Source organism: Nesoenas mayeri, assembly GCF_963082525.1.
Source record: "Nesoenas mayeri genome assembly, chromosome: 2".
Classification (NCBI taxonomy): Eukaryota; Metazoa; Chordata; class Aves; order Columbiformes; family Columbidae; genus Nesoenas; species Nesoenas mayeri.
In genome coordinates, this window is record NC_137543.1 from 161,720,871 (window position 1) to 161,746,441 (window position 25,571).

General features: G+C 49.8%; 1 protein-coding gene across 1 annotated transcript in view; it reads left to right on the forward strand.

Moving 5' to 3' along the window:
* Positions 1-13,819: 13,819 nt before the first annotated feature.
* Positions 13,820-25,571, forward strand: part of WNT9A (Wnt family member 9A) — a gene marked incomplete at its 3' end in the record, with an annotated part of 57,336 nt that continues 45,584 nt past the window's right edge. The window contains exon 1 of the mRNA XM_080339378.1: positions 13,820-13,964. Within this exon, the coding sequence (XP_080195504.1) occupies positions 13,873-13,964 (92 nt within the window). The 5' untranslated portion in view covers positions 13,820-13,872. The remainder of the gene's footprint in view (positions 13,965-25,571) is intronic.

Here is a 25,571-nt window from a genome sequence, read left to right on the forward strand (position 1 = left end):
ATAGGAAGGCCCTCTGGTTTGCTAAACAATGGGTCCCATACAGAAAGCACCTCCACTTGTCCATCTCATCAGCACCACTGCTGACAGACCTGTGCGGATATTGCGATGTAATGACTCAGTTCGGGCTCTCATGCAACCAATCGCCTGCTGAAGGCCAGTGCTCCCCACATTTTCATCTCCACTGTGTTGACCTTGGAAATTAATCTTGCCCAAATTCATGCTTTGTGTCAAACCCTGGGAGACTTTATAGCTGCCACTCATTTTTTCACCCTCACTTTTGCATGCAATGTGTCTCGGCGTTGCAGAAATGCTGTGTCTGAATTCAGCAGCCACTGAAGCACACAAATTTACTCATCTGGAGGCACAGGTCAAACACTCATCAGTTCTTGCATGGGGCAGGATTAATAATTCCTTTCTAGTTTAGCATTACTAATTAATCCCCGCATTGCGTACCATCCTTGCCTTGTCAGTCAGATGCCTTCCCAATCAAGACATAACCCTTGTGATGTTGCTCTGTGCATGCTCAGCTGTCAAATACTTGTTACCTGTCATTCTCCTTGGTGGATGCTACCAGAAATTCAGGAAACAGAATGTCCCACCTCTCTAATTTCAAAAAAGAAGGAAAACTGGTGATCTGATTGTATGAAGAGGGAATGTCTTCCATCTGAATGTCATCAAAATTGTACTGTGACACAAAGACCAGATACTCTGATAGACCTGGGTCACCTCTGTCAGCCATATCTTGTTGTCTTGGTTGGCAAACAATGATAGGACAAGGGGTAATGGGATCTAGCTGGAACACAAGAGGTTCCACTTAAATTTGAGAAAAAACTTCTTCTCAGTAAGGGTGACAGAGCACTGGAACAGACTGCCCAGGGGGGTTGTGGAGTCTCCTTCTCTGGAGACATTCAAGACCCACCTGGACATGTTCCTGTGCGAACTCACCTAGGCATTCCTGCTCCAGCAGGAGGATTGGACTAGATGATCTTTTGAGGTCCTTTCCAATCCCAAACATACTGTGATACTGTGATACTGTGAACCTATGTCCTCTCAAATGGCCAAAGATGCTTGTGTTAAGACAACTGATTCCCACATATGGATTGCATAGATTATATTGCCTCGGAGTAGGGTGAGAGTTTAGATGTTAAGGGGAGAAGAATTGCCCTTTAGGTCCCACTGCATATATTGCATAGATCTGCAATAGCTATAAAAGGAATAAGACATGAATGGCTAGGTCAGATCATACAATCATAGAACAGTTTGGGTTGGAAGGGACCTTCAAAGCTCATCCAGTGCCACCCCTGCCATGACCAGGGACATCCTCACCACCTCAGGTTGCTCAGAGCCCCGTCCAGCCTGTTACGGGGTGTCTCCAGGGATGGGGCATCCACCGCCTCTCTGGGCAACCTGGGCCAATGTTTCACCACTCTCATTGTAAAAAATTTCTTCCTCGTGTCCAGATGGAGGTATCTAGACTGTAGATCACTACATCAAATCCAGGGAATCTCATTTAAAGATTGAATGGAATGCAGATTAAACAAATATATGCCAGCTGGTGAATTTTGGACCAGATCTGAGTGATACCCAGTTGGTGCATGTAGGATAAATATCCCACCCTATAGACGGCATGCAGATCTCAGCTTACCATGGCTTTTGTGGATCCTGCTTTTCAGTACTCTGCTTACCAACTACCCAGCCTGCCCACATAGTAATGTCATATCACAGACATCAAACAGACAGCACAGACTGGGAAGGTTCAGCCCATCTGCAAGAGCCTTGTTGAGATATGAAGCTGGATGATGTTAGATAACAGGGCTTTGGGTTGTCACTCAAACTGGCTGTGTTAGATCTTAAGCTTGAAATCTAAGACACAATGGCTACAGAAGAGAGGAGAGGAGAGGAGAGGAGAGGAGAGGAGAGGAGAGGAGAGGAGAGGAGAGGAGAGGAGAGGAGAGGAGAGGAGAGGAGAGGAGAGGAGAGGAGAGGAAAGGAGAGGAGAGGAGAGGAGAAGAAGAGAAAGAAGGGAAGGGAAGGGAAGGGAAGGGAAGGGAAGGGAAGGGAAGGGAAGGGAAGGGAAGGGAAGGGAAGGGGAGAGAAGAAGAGAAGAGAAAGAGAAGAGAAGAAGAGAAAAGAGAAGAGAAGAGAAGAGAAGAGAAGAGAAGAGAAGAGAAGAGAAGAGAGAGAAGAGAAGAGAAGAGAAGAGAAGAGAAACAGTGAGATGGCTTTGCTCAGCACGATGGTGTGCTCGTAAGGCATTACACTGGATCAAGCAATACATGCTATCATCATCCTTGGTCACCACGATAGTGTCCCGCCACCAATGGTATCTGAAAGCCTAAATAAGAGAGAATTGCAGAGTTCAGCCCTGAGTCATTACAATGGCTGTATATGGAGACCACTCCTTCTACACCAGTTACCTCAGTAGTAGTATTCAGATTTTCCCCAGCAGTGAGTTACCTATTGAGATCTGGCATTTTTATTCTGTCTGTTACTTTGATGGAAAGAAGTGGTAAAAAATTTCAGAGATGTGGTGGTCTGGAGTAAGGTTTGCAAGAGCCTGAGCAGCAGCTGGCACATTGCAAAACAGTTATTTCATCACTCTGACTGTGCAGGGAGGAATTAAACATTGAATAAGCAAGCAGAGAGCACGACTGGTAGCAGACAGGTAGCGTAGCAAGAGTGATCCTCTACTTTCCACTCAAGAAGTCCTAAACCTAGGAACATTTAAATAATTACAAACATCATGGATGTTCACGCTCCTTTTACAGCCACCGGAAATGCTCAGTGCAGTTAATGGGGTGGGATTCAAGTATCCAGACATGGGCATCTAATATTGTTTAAGATGCCTTAAGGTGTCCTGGTGACCTTCGGCTGCTGCTCCAGAAGACACAGGTCTCCTGCATCATGCCTGTGTGGATGTCCAAGGTGCCCAAGGCCAGCTTACTGACCACAGACATCTGCCTTCCATCTACCTTCCATCAGGTACCCAACAGACACAGGACATCTTTGCTGCAGATCTCTGAATGGAGAGGAGTGGGTCCCATCGAGGGTTTCTGTGTTTTGCCACACATCCGCTCTGGAGCATCACAGCTGACAAGCCCATCTCGACTTCTGAACCTGAGTTTTCTTTCAAAAGGCTCATTTTGCTCACAGGTATGTAGATTCACTCATAGAATCAGAGAATCATAGAATGGTTTGGGTTGGAAGGGACCTGAAAGATCACTTAGTCCAACTCTCCTGCCATGGGCAGGGACGTCTTTCACTAGACCAGGTTACTCCAGGACCCGTTCAGCCTGGCCTTGAACAAATCCAATTCGGGTCTCATGAGCAAAAATCTGTCAGTCTACTCCCGCACTGACATGGATATAAAAACACCCAGCTCCTAGACTCTGGCTGAAGACCAGACAGATGACAACCTTCAAGACAATGACATTTCAGTTACAGCAGTAAATCGTAAATCCCACTTTAAAAGAAGGCTAAACACTGTGAAATAAACCCCTTTCATTAGCATGAAACATCCAAAAAGTGAAACAACATGACCAAAATCACCCTTCATCTAAAAATAAAAGCAAAGAGAGGGTTTTCAGTAGTGCTGGAAAATACCCGACACGCGTTCAATGGGTGGGCTTGATATTGTGACTACAAAAATATTTTCGCTCAGTTTGTTTCTGGCTGTTTTGCAGCTGATGTTTTGCCAGATCTCTTCAGCATTCAATGAGATGGGTTTGCCAGCTTCGCCCTACGGTTTGAAGACACGATGGTGCCGCCGAACTGCGGAGATGACCTCCCAGTAAATGTCCCAGAAGTACCCCACCATTCCGAACCGCTGCAACTGTCAACATGTGCAGAGAAACTTCCCAGAGCTGCTTAAAACACAACCAACGTCTTCTTGCTTCGGTGTTTTGGACGGGGTGTAGCGGGACCAAGGAGCAGCCGTTTTCCCATTTTGCTTAAATAAGTGTGGCTGCTCACAGGACGGAGGAGCATGGGAGGACAGGTCCCTGGGGACACTTCCACCATCCAAGTGCTGGCGGTGAGTGGTTTTGGACAACGCTCTTGGCTCCTCTCCGCCAACTCACATGGCCCCAGCATGGGGGGAAGAGAGGGAGGTAGAACCCAAAAAACGGGGGCTGGAAAGTGGTGACAGAAGTTCAGGTAGATTGGAAAGACCAAAAGGTTTATTTTATTTTATTTTTTCCCAGGCTTTTCAGTAAAAAATGAAATTGGAGAACAGAAAATGCCCTTTTGGCTCAGCTCATAACAGTCCATTTGAGATCATTTGCTGGTTTTGTTCCTTTCTCAGGGCATTTCACTCCTCCCTTTACTGCCTTTCCTTTGCACAGGGGTATTTTTTTTTTTAAGAGAGCCTATAATTTTCAAACAAAAAGGTCATATTTTGAAATTTCCAAGGAAATCTGTTGGCATTTCAGACCTGCCTTGAGAACGTTGCAGGGAAATGTTTCATTTTTTCCCCAGAAATTTTCTGCTACCTTTTCTCCAGCCCACAAAATTTCAACACGAATTTATGAATATCTTCTGTCCCTCCTGAATCTCCATTTCAAAAACATTCACTATTAGTTTTAAAAAAAAAAAAAAAAAAGAGAAAATAAACTACCCAGACCTGCTTTTTATCCACTATTATTATAATTTCTTGCTCTTTGCTATGTTAAAAAGTGATCCAGCATCCTGTCTCCCTTCTCAGTGGAGCCAAAGGAGGGAAATGGATCCAGGATGAGCATCTCCAGCCTCGTCCACCAACCCACACCCTGGTCCTTCCCTTACTTCCCATGAACACACATTGACATTCAACACACACCAGCCCATCTCAGCAACATCTGGTCCCATGTTGCAACCCACATGAATAAATGCAAGTCCAGGAAAAGTAGGTGCTATGACCTGTCATTTACCAACAAGGAGAGACCTCAAATGACATGGTGGCAAGAAACTAGGAAGCAATAAGATTTTTAAAAATGTATTTTGTTAGAGCAGTAATTAATTGGGGGAACTTCAAAAAAACCCACGGTGGATGGCAACATCCACAGACCACTGGGATGGCTAGAAACTGTTACAAAACCTCAATTAAAATTGATTTGCAGACATCTACAGAGGTTTCTGTGTACCTCTTTCCAAGCAGACAGCCAGGGACACAGAAACAGAGGCCAGCTGGACTCTAGAAATGCAGCCTATACTCCTCACTCTCTATTTCTTTTTCTTATTACTCCTTTCCCCCTTTTTTTCTTGCATATTATCACACCCGTCCCTTTCTGTCTCAAGGACTGTGCATGCCCTTCAGTTAACTGGTTTAATGTATGTTCAGGCTTGACTTGAGCATATTCCTGGTCATTGCCATCAGTCCCTAAGATACAGAGGCAAGGTGGGTGACCTTAAAGATAGAGGAATAGGTTATCCCAGGGCACCTGTCACCCTAAGGATGAGGTAAACAAGAGAGCTACAGGAGCAGAGTTAATGAGGCCTCCTATAGATATGCAGATGGAATCCTGACATCCACCCTCACAGTAACCCTTGCTTCACCTTCAGCTCCCCTAATGCCTACCTGCACAACCTCAATTTCATAGAATCATAGAAATATAGAATAGTTTGGGTTGGAAGGAAACTTCAAAGCTCCCCCAGTGCCACCCCTGCCATGAGCAGGGACATCTTCACCAGCTCAGGTTGCTCAGAGCCCCGTCCAGCCTGGCCTGGGATGTCTCCAGGGATGGTTCATCCACCACCTCTCTGGCCAACCTGGGACAGGCTCTCACCACCCTCAGGGGCAACAATTTCTTCCTTATGTCTAGTCCGAATCTCTCCTTCTTTAGTTTAAAACCATCACGTCTTGTCTTATCACAACAGGCTCTGTTAAATTTCCCTATCCCCATTTCCCTCCCCCGGTTCCTTGGCCTCTCCCTCCACTGCTCACCAATTCGTGTCTCTTCTATCCGTATTTCCTAAGGAAGCAAACTGTCACCAAAACCCCTCAAATAATGTCCAGTAAATCACTATGTTTTACAGCAAGGGTTCAGACAGAATGCGAAAAGAGTCCCTGCTTGCTTGGCACTATTTCTTCAGGCCTGAAAAATACCTCCTGCAGCTCTGTCTAACAAAAACACATTCATTCCTAGCATGCCTGATTGTCATAAAGACAATAAGGACTTTATTTTGCACTGGGACTAATTGTATTAAAAAATCACTCTGGTCCAGACTGAAAAGTCCCCAATTCTCCGTGAAATCACCAGGAGGAAGGTGTCCATGTAAAGGACAACCTGTCTGGGTTTGCTCTGAGGGACTTTTTTCATAGTACTCATGTACTTAAGAAGAAAAATCTTCACAAGAGCAAAGCACAACCCAGGAAAGATATGCAAGGGAGTAGAAGGCAGAATAACCATTTTTGAGTCATTTTAAAATATTTTTGCCAGCTCTTGGGAACATCGGTGAAAAGAGATGTCTTGTGCTGCTAGAAAGAAAGGATTTTAGCTGAAGAGATGCATTTACTGGGCTTTCCATTAGTGGGAAACTTTATAATTTCAATTCTTTAATGATACAGAACAATTAAAAAACTTAAAACTTTTTTTTCACAAACATGGTGTATAATACCAGCAAGCCCTGAGGTTTGGGAGACCCCTGATGGTGCTTTCCTGCAGTTCAGGACCATTGAATCCATCTGAGGAAGCCCCATTGAGTCACCCTCCTCTCTCCCCCTCCCTGCAGAGTCCCACTGTCTGAAGGGCAGTATCCCTGCCTGCCCTGGGCAGGATTTGCTCATGGGTTCACCTCATCAATTGATAGGTTGAGGCCAGTTGTATGAGGTTCAATAAGGTCAAGTGCCAGGTCCTGCACTGGGGTCACAACAACCCCCGGCAGCGCTACAGGCTCGGGGAAGAGCAGCTGGAAAGTGCCTGGGGGAAAAAGTCCTGGGGGTGTTGGTGACAGTGGCTGAACATGAGCCAGTGTGTGCCCAGGTGGCCAAGAGGCCACCAACATCCTGGCTGGTACCAGCACTGGTGTGGCCAGCAGGACCAAAGCAGTGACCGTCCCTGTGCTGGGACCTGGGGAGGCCAAACCTGGAATCCTGGGGTCAGTTCTGGGCCCCTTGTGACACCCTTGAGGTGCTGGAGTGAGTTGAGAGAAGGGAACGGAGCTGGTGAGGGGCTGGAGCACAGGTGTGATGGAGCGGCTGAGGGAACTGGGGGGTTCAGCTGGAGAACAGGAGCTGAGGGGAGACCTTCTGATCTCTGAACTGCCTGAAAGGAGCTTGGAGCATGGAGAGGTTTGGTCTCTTCTTCCAGGTAACAAGTGGCAGGACAAGAGGAAATGTCCTCAAGTTGCTCCAGGGAAGGTTTAGATTGGATATTCGGAAAAATTTCCTCAACAACTTTTCTGTTTGTCGGGCATTGGAACAGGCTGCCCAGGTCAGTGGTGGAGTCACCATCCCTGGAGGGGTTGAAAAGATGTGAAGATGAGGTTCTCAGGAAGAATGTTGGGCCAATGGTTGTATTCAATGACCTTGAGGGTCTCTTCAAAACAAAAGGATTCTATGATTCTATGTAGCGCTCTGCAAAGGCATCTTTCCTCATCACCATGGGGACTTTGTAGTCCAGGAGTCCAAGGACACCCCTAAATGGGAGACATAAGTGCTGCTGGAACCTATTGAGCTTCTTTTGGTCACACTGTCCTAATCTGGATTCATTGCAAGCCTGTGCAGATGCTGGGTTATTGCTGCTATCACACATCACTCCAAAGACTGAGAACAAATGTAACACGGCATCAGCAGCTCCTGTGGGTCAAGGTTTTAACAACATGCCTTGGGGTGTAGGAGTCCTTGCAAAAGATGCAGAAGGGTGGACCAGCTGCAAGTGTCTTCAGCTGCTTGCAATGCCCGTCCACCTCTTGGGGAAAGTCTGTGCAGCCACTTTGAGCTCACTTGATACAAACAGGTGATGAGCTTGGTCCTTCTTTCAGCTTAAATCGCAAGCAAGAGCCTCTTAAATTAGGTGGAAAGAGGGGAGGTAAGCCCTTGCTTTTCTTGCAGGAGTGGCATAACAATAGAGCAGAATGCTTGAAGTTCACTCTTAAAAAAAATAGAAATAAAAGGAACTGCTCCTGCCGTGGAGTGGGGGCTGGACTAGGTGACCTCCTGAGGCCCCTTGTAAACATATTTTATGAGATTGCCCGATTATACTGAGAGCTGGCAATGCTCAGGAAGGATCTGCGTGAGCCTGTTACCGTGGGCCAGGAGTAAGGTGCTTGCTAATGCTTAATAAGATTTAGCTGCTGTGTAACAGATGCCTATTGGGACTTGTTGGTTAAGTCTCTTTCAAAGTATTTTAATATGGGTCCTGTAATCAGTTAAGAGAGGGGATGTCTGATGGGAGGGAGGTTTAGGGAAACCTATGGCTTGTTGAGAGTTGGTACGAGGGGCCCTGCTAGGGGTCAGTCCCATGACTTGGTGGCTTGCTTGGTGCCCTGCCCTAATTCTGATTCTGTTCTCATCAAATGGCGTCATTTTGGGGTAGATTTATATAGCAACAAGCAAAAAACCTCAACACGTAAAGCCCAATGAGCTGTGGCTCCACGTCTGTCATGTTTCCCACAGATCTCAGGGGACAAAGCTGGTGGTCCCCACCTCCTGCAACTGGGGACACACCTGTGTTCCCACATCCATCTCTGCCCTGCATGAACAGGAGGGTGGAAAACTGCTTGCAGAACATCATGGTGCGACAGGGTCTCATTTGCTTTTTTGTCTTCAATAATTGACTGCTGCTGGTTTTGGTGCCTTTTATTCATTTGGAAAACCGAGGAGAGACAGGGTAGGAGTAGGGGTCAGGGCCATGCTGCTCCTTATTTGCAGTGATTTGTGCTCCCCAGAGCCCTGAGGAAGCAGGGATGCTCTGAGCCTGGCTCTCAGCAGCCCATCTGAAAGCAACAGAAGCATTTTGACCCCATCTATACCCCTCAAAATCATTGACCCTGGCCAGAGGACTGGGTGCAGGCAGGAATGAGGTTAGGGATGGAGGTGCAACACAACAGCATGTTGCCTGAAGCTCAGAGCTGTCCCCAGGGTGACTCTAACTGCATTCAAGCCTGATGGAAAAGAAGCGAAAAGCCTGGCTTCCAGCCTGCGTGTGATCACTGGAAGGGAGGAAACACCCTGAAAGTCCACGTGATGGTGAAAAAAGAGTAACTGGAAATGAAGGCGGTGGCAGCAGGGGGGATTTGCATGGTGTGATCCCCGAGATGGTGGAATAAACGACGTCCTGTGGGCAGGCGGTGTTCCCAGGTCTTGTCTGTTATTTCAGCCTGCATCCGGAGGGCAGATAAATGCCAGGCCCACTTCTAATTAAGGAAACTGAGGAAGGGAAATGTGAGTGGCTCGTCTCGGAGGTGATTTGTCGGGAGGAAATGCAGCTGAAGGCTTCTCATCTATCCCGGGCACAGCCTCGGATACCCAGATGGAGCCTGGGGAGGTTCCCCAACTCTTGCTGCCTTGCTTGAGTTACTCTGATCTGGGAGTGAGTGCCAAATATATGGTGGGGAACCCATGCAGGACTGGCAGCGAGGGATGAAAGAGGTGACCTCATGGGTATTTTCCTTCCCTTTTGCACTTCTCTGACTCAACCGCCCCGCTGAGCTGGAGTCGCTGCCCTGGAGAGGTTTGGTTCCTGTGGCAGCAAGACATCTGCGAGCGGGTCAAAGTCCTGGCATCTCTAACGGGAACTGCTTGGAGGGGAGATGGAGCCCGGCTCTGTGCTGTGGAAAAAAGCCATAGGGAGGGAAGGGGAATCCTGAGTGAAAGAGACACAAGGTTTCCTGCAAAAACCATGACAGGGATGGTGGCGAGGGCTCCTCAGGGATGGGGAAGCCTCTGGAGTGATACAGGCAGCTCAAGAGCTGAGTCATGGAGAAGGAAAACTTCAAGTCATGCTCCGGATCCTTCTGTGGTCTAAAGCGCCCGGGAAGAGCCTCGTGTTGCCCGAGGATGTCCCATTGGCCGTGTCACGAGTTGGTGTCACCCACAGGGCTGGGGGGCAGGGCTCACCCCAGCAGCGGGTGCAGGAAGCCAGGAGCCCTTTGCAGGATACCAGACCCTTTGCTGGAATCCTCGCAGTCATTCCCCCACCTGCCTCACATGCAGGATGCACATTATGGAACCACAAGGGTGGGATGGGGGTTAGGGAGAGGATGTGGGTTTTCTGCAGATGCCAACGCAGAGGCAGGTCCAGTGGCAATCGCTCTGGGGCTCCTTACCCAGCATTGGCAATCACAGAATCACAGAATGTCCTGAGTTGGAAGAGACCCACAAGGATCATGGAGTCCAACTCCTGTCCCTGCACAGGACAACCCCACAGTTCACACCGTGTGTCTGAGGACATTGTCCAGTCTCTTCTTGAACGCTGTCAGGTTGGTGCTGTGACACCTCCCTGGGAGCCTGTTCAGTGTCCAGCACCCTCTGGGTGAAGAACCTTTTTCTCATGTTCAACCTAAACGTCTCCTGGCACATCTTCCTGTCAATGCACTCTGGCATCTTCTTTTGATCCTAAAGAAGACAGCACGGTGCTAGCAGTGGCACCATTCCCTTTTGCAGTTATGGCCCTTTGAAATTGTCGCTTGAAACACCTTGAAACTCCTTGGCCACTTGGCTGCTTCACTCTGGCTACTGCATGTCCCCTCCATCCTGGATATAAAGCATCCAGCTGAAAAATACCCAGTTAAAAAGCCAAGCAGACACCAGCATGTCCATGCTATGTGGCACTGCCCTCTGCTGTCGGTGGCTATGGGGACACTGCCCAAGGCCACTAGCCCTGAGTAGTAGAAACACGCAGCTTTTGTGTCACCATAGGGACTGCTGAAGGACCTGGAAAGCCACAAAGCTGTCCGGGAGGATGCTGAACCCAGGACTGGTGTGTGTTCCCCAAGCACGACAAACAGCGTTCGCAGGCAGCAAAGCCCTGGAGGAGTCAGCACTGGCTTGGGCTTCCCTTTTCCCTCAGCTGAAAGCAGAAGTGGTGACTATTTTTGGTGCTGTCTCACTTCGGAAAGAGCCATGCACGCCTCAGAGCATCCCCCCCAGCTATGGCACCTTGCTGCGGGCAGAGGAAATGAGTAACAGTGAGGGTCGCGCTGCCTTTCCATGACCGGACCTCTGCCTCGGGGCTGCCTGGTGTAACCGGAGTTTCCTTCCACATGCTGGGCACACCAGCTTCTATGGGATGAGCATAAAGAAGGACTCTTAAACTGTCTTTTCCAGTGGAGAAACACTCAGGCGAAGCCTCTCAATTACATATATATAATGTTGCCTGTCCTTGCCTCCATCCGCAGCCCTTATTGCCTGTTCTTCAGTTGGAAGAGTTTGGGTGGGAGGTTAAGGACATCCAACGTGACCCCAGAGCTGGTTCTTATCTCCCAAACTCTCCTTAGTGAAAGGCCTCTAGATGGGGCTTTAATGCAATATTACATTAAAGTCCAGTGCTGAGCTGTGATTGCCCGCGGAGCCTGGGGGCTGCTCAGCTTGGGGACACACGAGGTGGTGACATAGTGCCACTGCACCCCAACCATCAGCATGAGGGAACTGAGATATTCCCAGATCCTGGTGAATAATGTGGATTTATGGAAGACTTCTGTTGTATTGGATTTGACTCCCCCCAGGATGTTTCAGCCCCCACCACAAGGGATGTGATGCGAAACCACCCAATCTCATCCATGGATGTGCAAAGCTTTGCATAGTGATTTTCCACAAGGCTGTTTTGCAAAGGTTCCGTCAAGGACTGGGCTGATCTGTCTTAGACATCAAAAATTAAAGCAGCTCGCCCCTCTCCTTCCCTCTTCCCCCACGCTTTTATTCTGAAAAGAAGCAGGACCCAAATAGTTTGCACAGTGCTGGAAATGTCTGAGCACACGGCCAGTGGTGGAAATAAATTCACTGAGTTCCCAGTGCCGCTCCAGGGGCTATTCCAGGACAAAAGGTTCGTCTCTATTAACCCACCCCCTGAATCGGTTTGTCTGTGAACTATCGGAATCAGAAACACCAACCCCACCGCTGTTATCCGAGGGTCTCACTGTCTCATCACACACTCAATTGCCACCTGCTGGGCACATCTCTGTGGAGCTGAATGGCTTAAACCCCCTCCCAGGGACAGCGGCTTTTGGGACGAGAGCCCAGCGCCAAGTGCCTGCGTGTCCTCCTGTCTGTGTCCCCACAGGGACACGTGGTGGTTCAGCAGCGTGACACACAAGCGTGCTCAGGAGTGAGACCTTTTTGTTCTTGCGTGGCAGCAAGTGTAGAAATTACCTTCAGGATGACGATGAGGGTGACGTCTACTGACCTGGAACAACGCTGCCACCAAGCACCGGTGACATTTAGGGCATTAACTACTTCCCAGCCAGGGTGCTCATTGTGCTGTCCATCGCTGGGGTGCATTGCTCTTGCACAGGGCTGGGAATGTGTGCACAGGAGTGTGTGTGATGCCTTTCCATGTCCAGCCTTTGCACAACTGGGTCAGCCCTCGCCCATCTTGCCTCTGCAGGGCTGTCCAGCCTTTAAAAGACTGACAGGCATGTCTAACCTTTGGATGACTGTCCAGCCCTTGCACAATTACCCAGCTTTTGCACAATGGATCATCACTACCTGAAGTCCTTGCATGCCTGGTTACTGCACACCTGGCCCTTGCACACCTGGTGCTTGCACAACTGCCTATCCCTGGCACATCCAGCACTTGTGTGACTACCCAGCCCTTGCACAGCTGCCCAGATGTGGTGCATCCACCACTGGCACAGCTGCCCATCCCTGGCACATTCAACCCTTGCACGACTGTCCTGTCTTGGCACATCCAGCCCTTGCACTGCCACCCCTTCCACACCTGGCCCTTGCACAACTGCCCAACCTTTGCACAGCTGCCCATCCCTGGCATGGCCAGCCCTTGTGCACCAGACCTTGCACAGCTGGCCATATGTGGCATGCGTACCCCAGGCACAACTGCCCATCCCTGTCATGTCCAGCCCTTGCACAGCAGCCCAGATGTAATACATCTTGTCCTTGCACATCCACCCCTTGCACAACTGCCCATCCCTGGAACATCCAGTCCTTGCATACCCAGCCCTTGCACATCTGGCTAGTTGTGGCATACCTACCCCTTGCACAACTACCTAACCCCTGCCCAGCTGCTCATTCCTGTCACATCCAGCCCTTGTGTGAATACCCATCCCTTGCACAGCTGGCCAGATGTATCACATCTTCCACTTGCACAACTGCACACGCCTGAAATGTCCAGCCCCTGCATCATTACCTATCGATTTGCACAGCTGCTGAGGTGTGACATGTCTCCCCGTTGCACAACCCCACATCCCTAAAATGTCCAGCCCTTGCATGATTGCCTATCAATTGCACAGCTGGCCAGATGTGACACATCTTCCCCTTGCACAACTGCACATCCCCGAAACGTCCAGCCCTCGCATGATTACCTATCAATTGCACAGCTGGCCAGATATAACGCATCTTCCCCTTGAACAACTGCACATCCCTGACACATTGATCCCTTGCACGCCCATCCCTTGCACAGCCAGCCCTTATCCGTCCGGTCGTGTCACACCCAGCCCCGGAACACTCAAGCCGGGGACACCCCGGCTGGGGACACCCCCCCATTCCCCGCCCCGTCCCGTTCTCTCCGCCCCGCCTCCACCCCCATCTCCCGCCTCCCGGGGCGTGTCCCCCCGCCCCTCCGCCGCAGCCCCGCCCCGGCCCCGCCCCGCCCCGGTCCCGCCCCCCCCGCCGGTCGGGCTCTCGCCAGCGGCCGCGCTATAAGAAGCGGAGCGGGCGGCGGGGCCGCAGCGGGCGCGGCGGGGGAACGAGATGAGCAGCGCCGGCGCCGCCGCTGCAAGATGCTGGATGGACACGTCCTGCTGGGATGGCTCTTCTGCGCGCTCCTAGGGCTGCTCGCCTGCGCCCCGCGGCCCTCCGCCGCATACTTCGGGTAGGTGCCCGACGTGGACGCACCCGCACTCCCCCGCCTCCTCCTTTTTAACTTTTAGTATATTTTTGCTTTTCTTCTTTTTTTTTTTTTTTTGCATTTTGTCCGCGCAACCCGAGGTGCGGATGGTGCTTTCTTCCCGCACGGTGGGTGCTGGCATCCAATCCGCCGGCTCTGACAGCCGCCCAGGGAGAGGGGTACGGGGAGGGACAACCCCGTGTCTCTTCCCCGTCCCGCCGCTCGGAGCCGGGCGACTCTAATCCCCTGGGTGTTCTGCCGGGCTCCTCGGGAGCTGCAGGTTGCTGCCTTGCGGGGGCTGCCGCGCTTTTCCCAGGGGCCGCCGGCAGAAACTCTGTGGGCGAGGGAGCGTCAGGTTCTGCCCTTCCCCGACGGGGCGGGCGGCGATGGTCTGCCCGGAGGGGACCCATAGCGGGGCGGCCTGGGGACATCGGCTCCAGGTGAATGCTGTAACCTCCACCATCATGAGGCAGCACCGAAAAAAACTTTTATTTTATTTTATTTTTTTTTCCCCTTAATTTAAGTGCATGTTTCAACATCAGGTGCTCCAAGCAGGTCCCAACATCACCCCGACGGCGTTATAATTATTTATTTTTTGTTTTTTGGGGTAGCATGCTGCTGTCACCAGCCTGGCACGGTGACAAAGCTTTATTCCCGAAGGAGGTGAGGGTTCCGTGCGGCGGTTGAGCGCGGAGAGGTGCGGAGCCGGCGCGGAGCCTCCGCATCCCGGCGGCGCTCACCTGTGCGCGTTACAGGGGCGCGGCCGGCAGGGGGCGCTACCTGTCCGATGCGCACCGCGCAGGTGGATCCCGGTCCCCCCCAAGATCCCCCCTCGATCCCCCTTCCTGGGCCTGGGTGGCTGAGCTGGAGATGCCGAATAAAACTCACTCACCCTCCTTTTTTTAACCCACTCTGCAACCGCAGCCACGTTGCGATGCTTCAGCCTGAAGCAGAGGGTTCTCTTGGCTTTCCATCCCTGCAGCCCCCTTTTTGCTTTTTGGGGTGTTGTGAAGATGCTTTGTAGCTGTTTCTTATCCTCTTATAAAGACTTATCCCCAAATGGTGTCGGTTAGTGAGGGAAGTGGGATGCGAGCACCTGAGTAAGAGGTTTGGGCGCAAGTTTGCTCAAGAGTGATGGTCCTTGCTGCTTTTTGAGATGTTGTGCTGTGACCGCTGGTAGGAGCCACTGGATCAGCACTGGAGAATGTTTTAGCAGACTTGAGGTTTCCCTTCACCCCCCCTCTCTTTCCAGTAAAACAAATCCTGGTGCTGAGGCTTGTCCATTGCTTGTGGTCTGGCAAAGTTTTCCAAACAGTGCTACTTACATCTTCTGTTTCCAACTCAAGAACCATTTAACTTCCTGCTTCTGAGGCTGGTTTTGTGGGGAAACAGCCTGTCCTGTGTGCTCAGATTTTTAGGAAAAGCCCTTTTTTTTCCCCCCAGCAGCACACAGAGGGCTATACTGAGCCTGCTAGCTCGTCTGTCTGCCCAAGACCACCAGCACTGTGCAGTTGTACGATGCCTCAGGGACTGACAGGGCTTGTAAGGAGTTTGGCTACAACTCTCACGCTAATCCACGTGGTGCTGGTATCTGCTGTAGGGTAGCAGGTAACTCATTCCAGTCGCTTGCTTCTGGGATTTCTCTTTTTGGCCTCGTGTGGCTGGTGTAGGTTTTAATTTCGGAGCGAACATGTTGAGCTGAGGGAAAGCGTGCTGCTAGGTCTGTCCTGACCGCTCTAGGTTATTCCCTCTGTCTCAGCGCAACTGCTGTTTCTGATTTGAGACTCCCTGTCTGGCAATAAGCAGGGGAGAGGAGATGCTGCCAGATGTGCGCCCAGCCAGATGTGCACCTCAAGTGCTCCAGGGCTGCTGTGGAGTGCGGTGAAGTTTGCTTATGCAAAGCATCCTGCTCTCTGGTCAGAGCCACAGGGAAGGAGCAGCATCTGCTGCTAATCTCCTCTTTGTTCTTCCAAGAGGCTTAAAGCAGAGATTGCACTTGCTGAGCTGCTGGGGACATGGGGGAACAGTCAATGCTGAGGTCCAGGGTCCCTGCTAATCCCTGGTGATATGTGATCTAACAAGTGTGTGTGGAAGAGCTGAGCCCTCCTTGCTGTGGGCTTCTGTGTATTGATAAGAAAATAAAACTTACCTGAGAAAAGGTGTCTGTCCCTGCGGAGCTCTTGGTGCCTCTGCAAGTGTTCTGTGAAAGCTGGTATTAGCCCTTCTTGCTATGCCTAGAGAGGAACTACTCCAGGTGAGGAAGCACATGTGTATTCTAATAAATCATTCCTTAAAAAGCCTGGATGCATCACCTTTTGCTCAGGGGCTGAGCTGGAATGAATGTACTCAGTTAATGTAGCTCCCTTTCTAAGCAAGGAAAGGGACATTCCTTCCCAGTCCAAAGCATCATCAAAGCCACCGTGACACCTTTTGGTGGCTTGTTAGACCTTCTGCTCTGGGTGCCAGCATCCCTGTTGGAGGAGGTGGTTGGGAGCAGAGCGCAGCAGGCGTCTGTGTTAAACAGATGTCACGCTGTGGCTGCAGCTCCGTTCCGCAGTCTGGTGGGGAATAGGGACAGCTGTGGATGATCCCTTCCCACCCCTCTGGCCCCATCCCCAATGTCTTATTTCAGGGAAAGAATTCAGTGTCTCCAAATGTGTGGCCTCGTGGGGGAATTAGTGCAGGGGGGGACAGAAAACGGGCATGGTTACATGATAACAAGGTTGTGTCAGCATGTAGTTATGCCTGTGTCTGCCCCAAAGGGGCAGCTAGTGAGTGGGAGGGGATGCTGGGGTGGGAAGACCATGGCTGGAGGCCACTGCTGCTCTCTGTGTCTAGCTCTGGCATCTTAGAGGGATGCAGTAAGCAGCCAAAAATGATAAATGCCTTCTGGAAGTAGAGTTTGGTGTATGTGAGATAAGACATTGCTGCATATGAGACCCTTGCTGCTGGTTTGCTCCATCCCCAAGCTGCCTGGCTGGGACAGATGCTGAAGGTAACAGTTCACTGTCCGGGTTGAAGGGAGGAACAGTCTTGTCCCTTGCTTAGGGTGATGCCGGCAGCCTCAGTGCTGCTCCCTGGGTGTTGCTGACCTCCCTGGTGCAGGAGAGAAGCAGGTGCCACCTCGACCTGGAGCTGGTACACAGCAAAGGCAGGACCTGATGCTGATGTGCAGCTGTGAGAAGAGCTGGGTCCCTATAGGCACCTACTCTGGAGGGGTCTGTTAGCCCTAATTACTGGAAAGCATCTGTTTCAGGGGTGTGGTGATGCTACAGAGGTCTTTAATATGAGTATCCTTGATGCTAGAGAGGAAAAAACATGCCTGCAAAACTGAGCAGGACTTGATGGCTTGTGGTGTCACCCATTGGGATGTTTGATGATGAAGGGAGCACTTTAGGGTAGGAGCACGTATGGGATACTGTTACTGGCTGATTTTATACCAGAAGGGGAAGCATTGCATTGAGATAAGCGTCAGCTGAGACCGGCTTGTTGAGATGCACTGACTGTTCCAAAAGTGAAGCCTGCTTTTTATGTCCAGCCATCTCCCCTGCAGCTGGGCTGTCTGAAAACTAATTTGCACCATATTACGACTGGCTGGCGGGGGTAGCTTGGAGCAGCCCCAGCCTGTTGGGATCCCTGAGAAAGCATTGCATTTCACTTTTCTCTCCACTTTTCTCGCGCATGACAAGCTTTGGGTGTGGATACCTCCCTTTCCTCTCTCAAATGTGGCTGGGGGGCGGTGGAACTGCTGTAGCAGCATCTGGGAATCGTGTCGGGTCTTGCAATACTGGGCTTTGGAAGTGGCAGATGATGAGATTAGCCATGCTGGGGTGACAGGCTGATTAACTTCAGTCCCCCTGTGCACTGGTGTTAGTGGGAAGGCAAACTGGCCCATAGGAGCTTGCTGCCTGGTCTGTGGCTCTGAGGTTGCAACCTGTCCAGACCATAAATCAAAACCCCTCTATTTCTTTCTGATTTATGGCCTGACTCAGTTTTGATGCACCTCCCTCCTTTTTTTTTTCTTTGTTTTATTGGTTTCTGCAGCTCAGACTTTTGCTCTGCTTTCCTCCCGCAGCAGAAGGAGCTGAGCAGCTCTGCTCCCTCTGCAGAACATTTGTCAAGACAAGTAGTAATGTTACAAGTGGCTCATGCTTACATAGTGTTTATATTGACAGATTGCAATGTTCTTCGTAAATGTAACCGATCCGTACACTGCACGCAGGCAACAGGAACCCTGAAATGCTTGAGTGGGGTAGAGGGAGGGAGGGGGAGCATAACTTGTCCTAATTTACTAACACATCACTAGTGAGAGCAGGTTCCTTACTGCATGGTAGAGTGCTTAAGTGTGGGAAGTGCAATATATTTATGTTCCCATTGACAGATGCAGAGCAGGTACCTTGCTGTGCTTTAGGTGCTGCTGGGGTAGAAATTTAAAATGCCCTGCCATTCAGGGTGTGATTCTGCTAAAATCACTTAACACTGAAGTTGAAGGGGGTTATTAAGGGTTGTGACCACCCTGATGGAGTGGGCTCTTAATGGGGCTGCGATTTCGCACAAGTTGTTGAACTTTGTCACTACAAGTGTGTGGCATCAGCTGGAACGTCATCTCCAATAAAAGCAAACCCACTGGTGCTGGCAGGCTTTGACTGACTTTTTTTTTTGGTTTTTTTTTTTTTGTTTTTAATATTTTTCCCCAGCCTGTGGGATATGCAGGTGCTAACACGGCTTGTTGCCTATCAAGAATTTCTCTACCTGTCACTTGATGGTGGTGTGGGGCCACACGTTTTTGCTTTCAGCCGGAGGCGTGTGAACTTCTCCGGGAAGCTGTTGGCGTCGCCAGGCCACAGCGCGTTGGCTTTTTCCAGACACGCCGGTTGTCTCTGGCGTGTGTGTGTGTGTGAGAGATGGAGCAGCTGGTTCTCAGCTACAATCACCCCCCCAAATAAAAAACACCACAAAAACCTGGAGTCGGGTGGTGAGGAAGGAATGTGGCACGCAGGCAAAACACAGCTGGAGCGTAAGGAGGCAGCTCCTGAGGCTGGGAGAGCGGCTTTGCCATCCCACCCTGTGGTGTTCTGCCTGTTTCTAGATGGCGATGCTGGTTTTCAAGGTGCTGGATTTCTGGTTTTTCTTGGAAGAGGAAGGGTGTGCGTAACTTTAAAAATGTATTTTTTTTTTTTTCCCCCCTCTGCTTCTTCTGAGCTGAATTAATTGTCACGTAGATACTGATCTGAGTCCTGGCTTCTCCCCCAAGTTGTTTTTTTTTCTGGGTGATTTCGAAGTGTTTAGCCCCCATTCTTTTGCAAAGGGGGAACCCCATGCCTACAAGAAGCGTTTGTGTTGTAGATGCTTGAAGGTGGCACTGGACATGATGAAGTGCCATAAGGGTGGTGACAAACCCAGGAGCATTTGGAAAGAACTTACTGTGTATGCAGCTTGTGTCTGCCAGACCCACATCTTCAGCCTTGGGGACCAGGGTCTGGCCCAAATTGGGCTGGGAAGTAGCTGTAAACTCCTTCCACCTGCAGCATACTTAAAGGATGGAGCAAAAACTTATTCAGAAAGGGATTAGTACATCTTAGACTTACATACTAGATTGACCATATTGCTTGGGCCTTGGGAACCACTACATTGTGCCTCAGTTTCCCTTATTGGACAGACAGAGGAGCATTTCTGTCTGAGCTCAACTAATGGTGAACATTGTGTGTGGCTTCTGTGTTCAAATATTGCATGTGTTGGGTTTTTTTTGCAGGGATCACCAGTGCTACAGTGCTTAGGAGGGCAAGATGGCTTGTTAGGAGAATATTCAGTGTATACTTGACAAAGCAGGAGGCCAGTGACTTTCTGTAGTGTGACTGGTGATGCAGAAATGGCGACCAGGAATCTATAGGACTCTGGTCTCCTGGTGAAAGGCCTGGTCAATGATTAACTTGCTTTCTGGAAGCTGCGAACAACAATAAAAGGGAGTCCAGTCCCACAACCCCAACACAAAAAGCCCATGAGTGTTTAATAATTAAAGGCTTGTGCTTTATCGCAGAGTAATGAGAATTGCCTTAAGGCTTATTCAGTGGCAGGTAATTGAATTAGGTTGTGGGACTGGGAAGGGGGAGGGTTGTATGGAAGTTCTGGAAGACTACATGGAGAAGCCAATGTGATGCTCCTTAGTTTGAATCTTTCTGACCAAACTGAGTTTTGTCAGTCTCCGCTGCTTTCTTAATTTTTCAGTCTGTTTAATCCACTGTACTTGCAGACTTGGTGTAACTGCCTCTCGGAGAAGATGTTCCTGTCCCAGGGATGCTCCATTCCCTTCATTTAGGGAGATGCTGGCAGTGTTTTTATTCCTGGTGTTTTCCTCAGTGAAATGTTGATATTTAAATGCTCCTTGAGAATTTTTTGGTGGAAAAGCCAAGCCAGAAGACACTGAACTATGCTCTTTGTATTTATGGAGGGGTCTGATGAGCCAGAGGAGATACTGAACTGAGCATCACCAGTGTTCCTGGTGCAAGAGGCAGTTTCTGATGTGGAGCTGACCAGAGCTGCACAGGGGTGGTGGGACCAAAAAAGCTCAGAAGAACTGAGGGCTAAACTTGCCTGCCCTGTCTCATGTTCCTGTGCATAGTGGCTTTCTAAGACATTGTTAGGTTGGAGGAGAGTTTTGAAGGTTTTTTTGAGACTGAGATGTTGGAATATTCTGGTGTGAGAGACTGTCTTGAACATGGTCTCAGGCCACCAGAGGTATAAGGACTTCTGCTTCCTGAAACCTGATGTAGACCCTCTGCTCTGGTTTCACAGGGCAATGTGGCACCTTCAGGACTTGGGTTGTCTGGTCACTTGAGTTTTCTAGAGCACAAATGAGACAGCTCATTTTAATGCTTGTTGCCTGAGACATTTGAGAGAAGGCTCTGAGCTATATGAGCTGGGTGAAGCTGTCCCTGCTCATGGCAGGGGTTGGACTAGATGAGCTTTGAAGGTCCTTTCAACCCAAACTATTCTCTTCTGTTGTGCATGTGAAGGCGCTCTGTGCCTAAGCACCCAGGTACAGCCACCTCCTGGAGAAAGCACTCTTGGGTGGGATGGAACTTGCTTACTTTGTACTAAAAGCCTATGTTAGACACTAACTTCTTTACCCCAAGTTCCCTGACTGTCCAGGTAGCAACCTGCCAGCTTCCCAGTGCTTCCCTCAGGGTATGTGTTGAAGCAGTCCAAGAAGTCTCATGTACCTGGCTTTCCAGGCTGCAAACATGCCGAGCCTCTGGCTTCTCTCCATAACGAAGCAGCCTTTCCTCTGCGCAGCCAAAAAAAGCTCTCTGGTGGCTTGTAGCGCGTTAACGCAATCGGTTTCTCAATCTGAGCGAGAGGGCCTGTTGCTTGCGCTGTTAAATGCTGATGGGAGGCTACTGGTGCTGCAGGTCCCAGACCAGCACATGGTCTGGCTGCAGGCAGGACAGGTAGGGTATATTTTCTCTACTGGGTCCAGAACCAGCTCAGGACAAGTTGAGTAGGAGTTAAAATTATGATGTTGGGTGTAAAAGGGTTAACCCTTTAGAAGCTGTTTCCCCCCCCTGTTTTTAACCGTACATTTTAAGGTTCCCTCGGAATCATGTCTGTAAGTGCTAAGTCTTATCTCTTGAGATACTGTCATAAAATACACTTATGAAGTTTATCAGCTCGGTAAGCTTTACGTTTTATTGTAATGCGTGTTTGCACTGTGCTAAGTGGAACAGGGAGTATTTTGACTACATGGATAAACATAGCAGTTACGGGGTTTGCTTTAGCTGATAGAAAAATCTACTCTGAGTTTTTTTTTTCCCCTTAGCTGTTGCAGAGAACTCTTTCAAATGGATCAAGCAGCTCCTGCACGTGCTATGTGGTCTTCTAGTCCACTTGTGACCTTAAATCATTCTTCTCTAAGGTGTGGGGAGTAATTTGTTAATTCAGTTGCTGAAGGATTTCTTTTGGGGGAAGGGGAAATGACGGGTTAAAAAAACTTGAACTCTTCCTTTGGAAAGAACACAGAGCAAAACAGCTCTTCTATACATCTACTGTAGAACATGCAAACTCAACAGTATCTGACATTAATGCTGAGTCTGTGCTGGCTTGGAAGGCAGCATGGAGCATGCAGTCCAGGTTGATGGGATGTCAGGCTGTATGGGAGCTGGCGTGAATTTTATGAGCGTATTCATTTGGTGTAGCTCATTACAATGGCATTAATTGTATAGCCAGATGCTTATGGAGTTTGGGGAAAACTGGGCTTGCTTGGACTTCTGCATTTGCTTTGCACTGGATGGACAAGTTTCACAATTGTAGCAATAGTTTCCTTTCTTGGAAAAACTGTTCTGAGTCTTCCAGAGACTAAAGTAGCATAATTGGCCATTTACTGTGCATAGTAGGAGGTAATATCTTGTGCTGTGGAGCAACATGTGATTTCCCCTACATGTGAATGAAGTACTGAGATGCCTGTAGGAATCTGAGCTTTGCTTAAAAACCTGTCAAATGGCCCTGTCAGGCTAAGACAGTCCTGGGAAGACTGGGCAGTTTAGCCAGAATCCTGGTCTGCTGTTGAACTAGTCTGAAATCAAATTGTGGAGCAACCTTCCAAGGCCAGTAGGGTCAAGACCAAGTCCTTTTGGATTCCTGGAAGAGGTCAGCTGATTATGAGAAGTTACCTTCCATCTGCTCTTGGTCTACTTAATTTTTTTCTGCCATTGTTGGAGTCTAGCAAAATTAAGCTTCCTTTGAGATATGCAAGGGTGTGTTTTGAGTCTGACCCTTGGATGATGCCTTCATGTGTAGCATATCGGTAGGTGGGACAGGCTGCCAAGATGAATTACTTGGATGCACAGAGCTCATGGCTTGACATGGGGTTTCCTTCTTCTGTATCTTAAGCATCTCTTAATTTATTGTCAAAAGGAAGCTCGTGACTTCTCCAAAATCATCAGCACTACCAGAGGAACATCTACTGAGGCAGGCTCAGAATCCCAGAATGTCAGGGGTTAGAAGGGACCTGGAAAGCTCATCCAGTGCAATCCCCCCATGGAGCAGGAACACCCAGATGAGGTTACACAGGAAGGTGTCCAGGTGGGTTTGAATGTCTGCAGAGAAGGAGACTCCACAACCTGCCTGGGCAGCCTGTTCCAGGCTCTGCCACCCTCACCAGGAAGAAGTTTCTTTTCATATTTAAGTGGAACCTCTTGTGTTCCAGTTTATACCCATTGCCTGTTGTCCTATCATTGGTTGTCACCGAGAAGAGCCTGGCTCCATCCTCCTGACACTCCCCCTTTCCATATTGATCCCCATGAATGAGTCCCCCCTCAGTGTCCTCTTGTCCAGCTCCAGAGCCCCAGCTCCCTCAGCCTTTCCTCACACGGGAGATGCTCCACTCCCTGCAGCATCTTGGTGGCTGCGCTGGACCCTCTGCAGCAGTTCCCTGTCCTGCTGGAACTGAGAGGCCACAACTGGACACAAGATTCCAGGTGTGGTCTCCCCAGGGCAGAGTAGAGGGGAAACACATCATAGAGGCTCACACCTGTCTTCAAGAATACCTGTTCCAACTTCCAGTCAGAGCAAGTCCAGTCAGAGCAAGTTGGCTACAGGGACTTCTCCCAGGGTAATCAATGACTTAATGGGAACTTGGCCAGCTCAGGGACACAAAGTTCAGCTCATGGCTCTGCTGTAAGCCCAGCTGTGCTACAGTTCTCCAGGGCTGCCCATCTCTTCTGACGAGAAACCCTATCCTGGAGCCCAAACCCCTCTGGGGACAGTTGACCTGAACTGATACTTTATTTAAAAGAACTGACTTGTTTTACTTAATCTTGACAAAATTCTTTTCTAGACCTAATCCTCTTCCAGTGTAAGGTGAGATCTTGAAAACCCAGCAGTCTTAGAGCAGAGCTCTTTCTGCATCTGTGGGCCTCTCTGTAATCAAAGGTGAGGGGGGAGGCAGGGATGTTTTTGGCCCCTGTCAAAGATAAATCTCCTGCTGGGAGCTCACAGGGAGCTATTTCCCAGTCTGTGGTTAGCAAGTTGATCTGACAGGCCAAAGGTGAAGCAGCCACTTGAGCCCAATTGCAGGGTCTAACCAAAGATACAACACTTCCTTTGGCTCATTAGCACGGCTGCGTTGCATCCCTGGTGACTATTTCTATCTTCTGGCTTGTCCCATGTTGACTCTGGAAATCCAGAGGCTTAGCATGAGTTTGAAGAGAGGACTGAAGCTGAAGAGCTGCTTTTTGGGTGAGTGAACTGGATGAGACAAGGCTTTGAGCAGCTCGGATGGTCAGCATTACATGGCTACTCTTTGTTTTGCCCGATTGAAGCCATAGTTTCTATACTGCTTTTTGTAGCAGATAAAAATGTGTTTATAGGCAGAGATGTCTCTGCAAGGTGCGGGACAGATGTTTTACAAAAGAATTAGGATTTGAAGGGGAGTGGGGCCAAGCATAATCCTGCATTGCAGAAGGATCAACAACCATGCAGAAACAAATCTCGCTAAACATAGTGGAGTTGCCTTAAAACTGCGTTGTGGTCCCGGTCTTCCCCGGTGCACAGACTGGGTTCCCTGTTGTCTGTCCCAGACCCTGCCTCATGGGAGGCACCAAGGCATCCTCCCTCAGCACTGCATCCCTCGAGGCGCTTGCTTGGGCTGCTGCAAAGCTCATGGAACAACTGAGAGCTGGCGCTGGGAGGGAGGAGGTGAGCTCGAAGGCTTGGCCTTTTCTGACTCATCATTTTGGGACCGCACCAAGCTCGATGACCCTGTTATGTGGTGACACTGGCTGTATTTTAACCATGTCCCCTAGCAGCTGGCTAGAGTTGGCATCTCTCCCTTGCAGACCGTGCTGTAGGCTGGGGGGCACACCTCGTGGTGTGAAGGTGGGTGGTGACCCCATCTGCTCCCAAAGCTGGCTGTTCCAGCATGGACCCTGATGTGAGGCTGGTGAGCTGCTCCCAGGGATGCTGCGCTTCAGCTGATGTTGGATGGATCAGAGGGAGGGGCAGTTGGGTTGCCTTATCCAAACAGATGCTCTTGTCTGCTTGCGCAAGGCTGTTTACTCTGTTACCAGAGCTCTTTGGCGCTCTCCTTTCAACTGAAGTGGCTCTAAAGCTGGTGTCTGATCTGTCTGGATGTGTTCAGAGGCCAGGGTAGGTTTTACCTCCTTGCTCTGTGAGGATGAAGGGAGCAGAGAGATTGCCAGGCATCTGCATGTCTTTGGGCACATTCTTTAACCTCAGGGTACTTGAGCTTGTAAAATGGGGCTGTTCTCAGTGAGAGCAGACTGAGCAGGGACTTGGTGAACTTTCCTTGGCTCTTCTTGGGACTCCAAAGAGCTGCAGGGTCAGAGACATGGTGAACATCCCTTGGCTCTTCTCAGGACCACCAAGAGCTGCAGGGTCAGGGACTTGGTGAATATCCCTTGGCTCTTCTTGGGACCCCAAAGGGCTGTTGGACTAGGGACCACACCTGAAAGTGCCTGATGAAGCAGAGCCCTTTGGGTTGTAGTTACTGCTCCTGTTCCAGCAATAAAAAGAATGCAATAAAGACAAATGAAGGCGGGGGGGTGTCTACTGATGGCTTAGTGATCTCTGGAATTA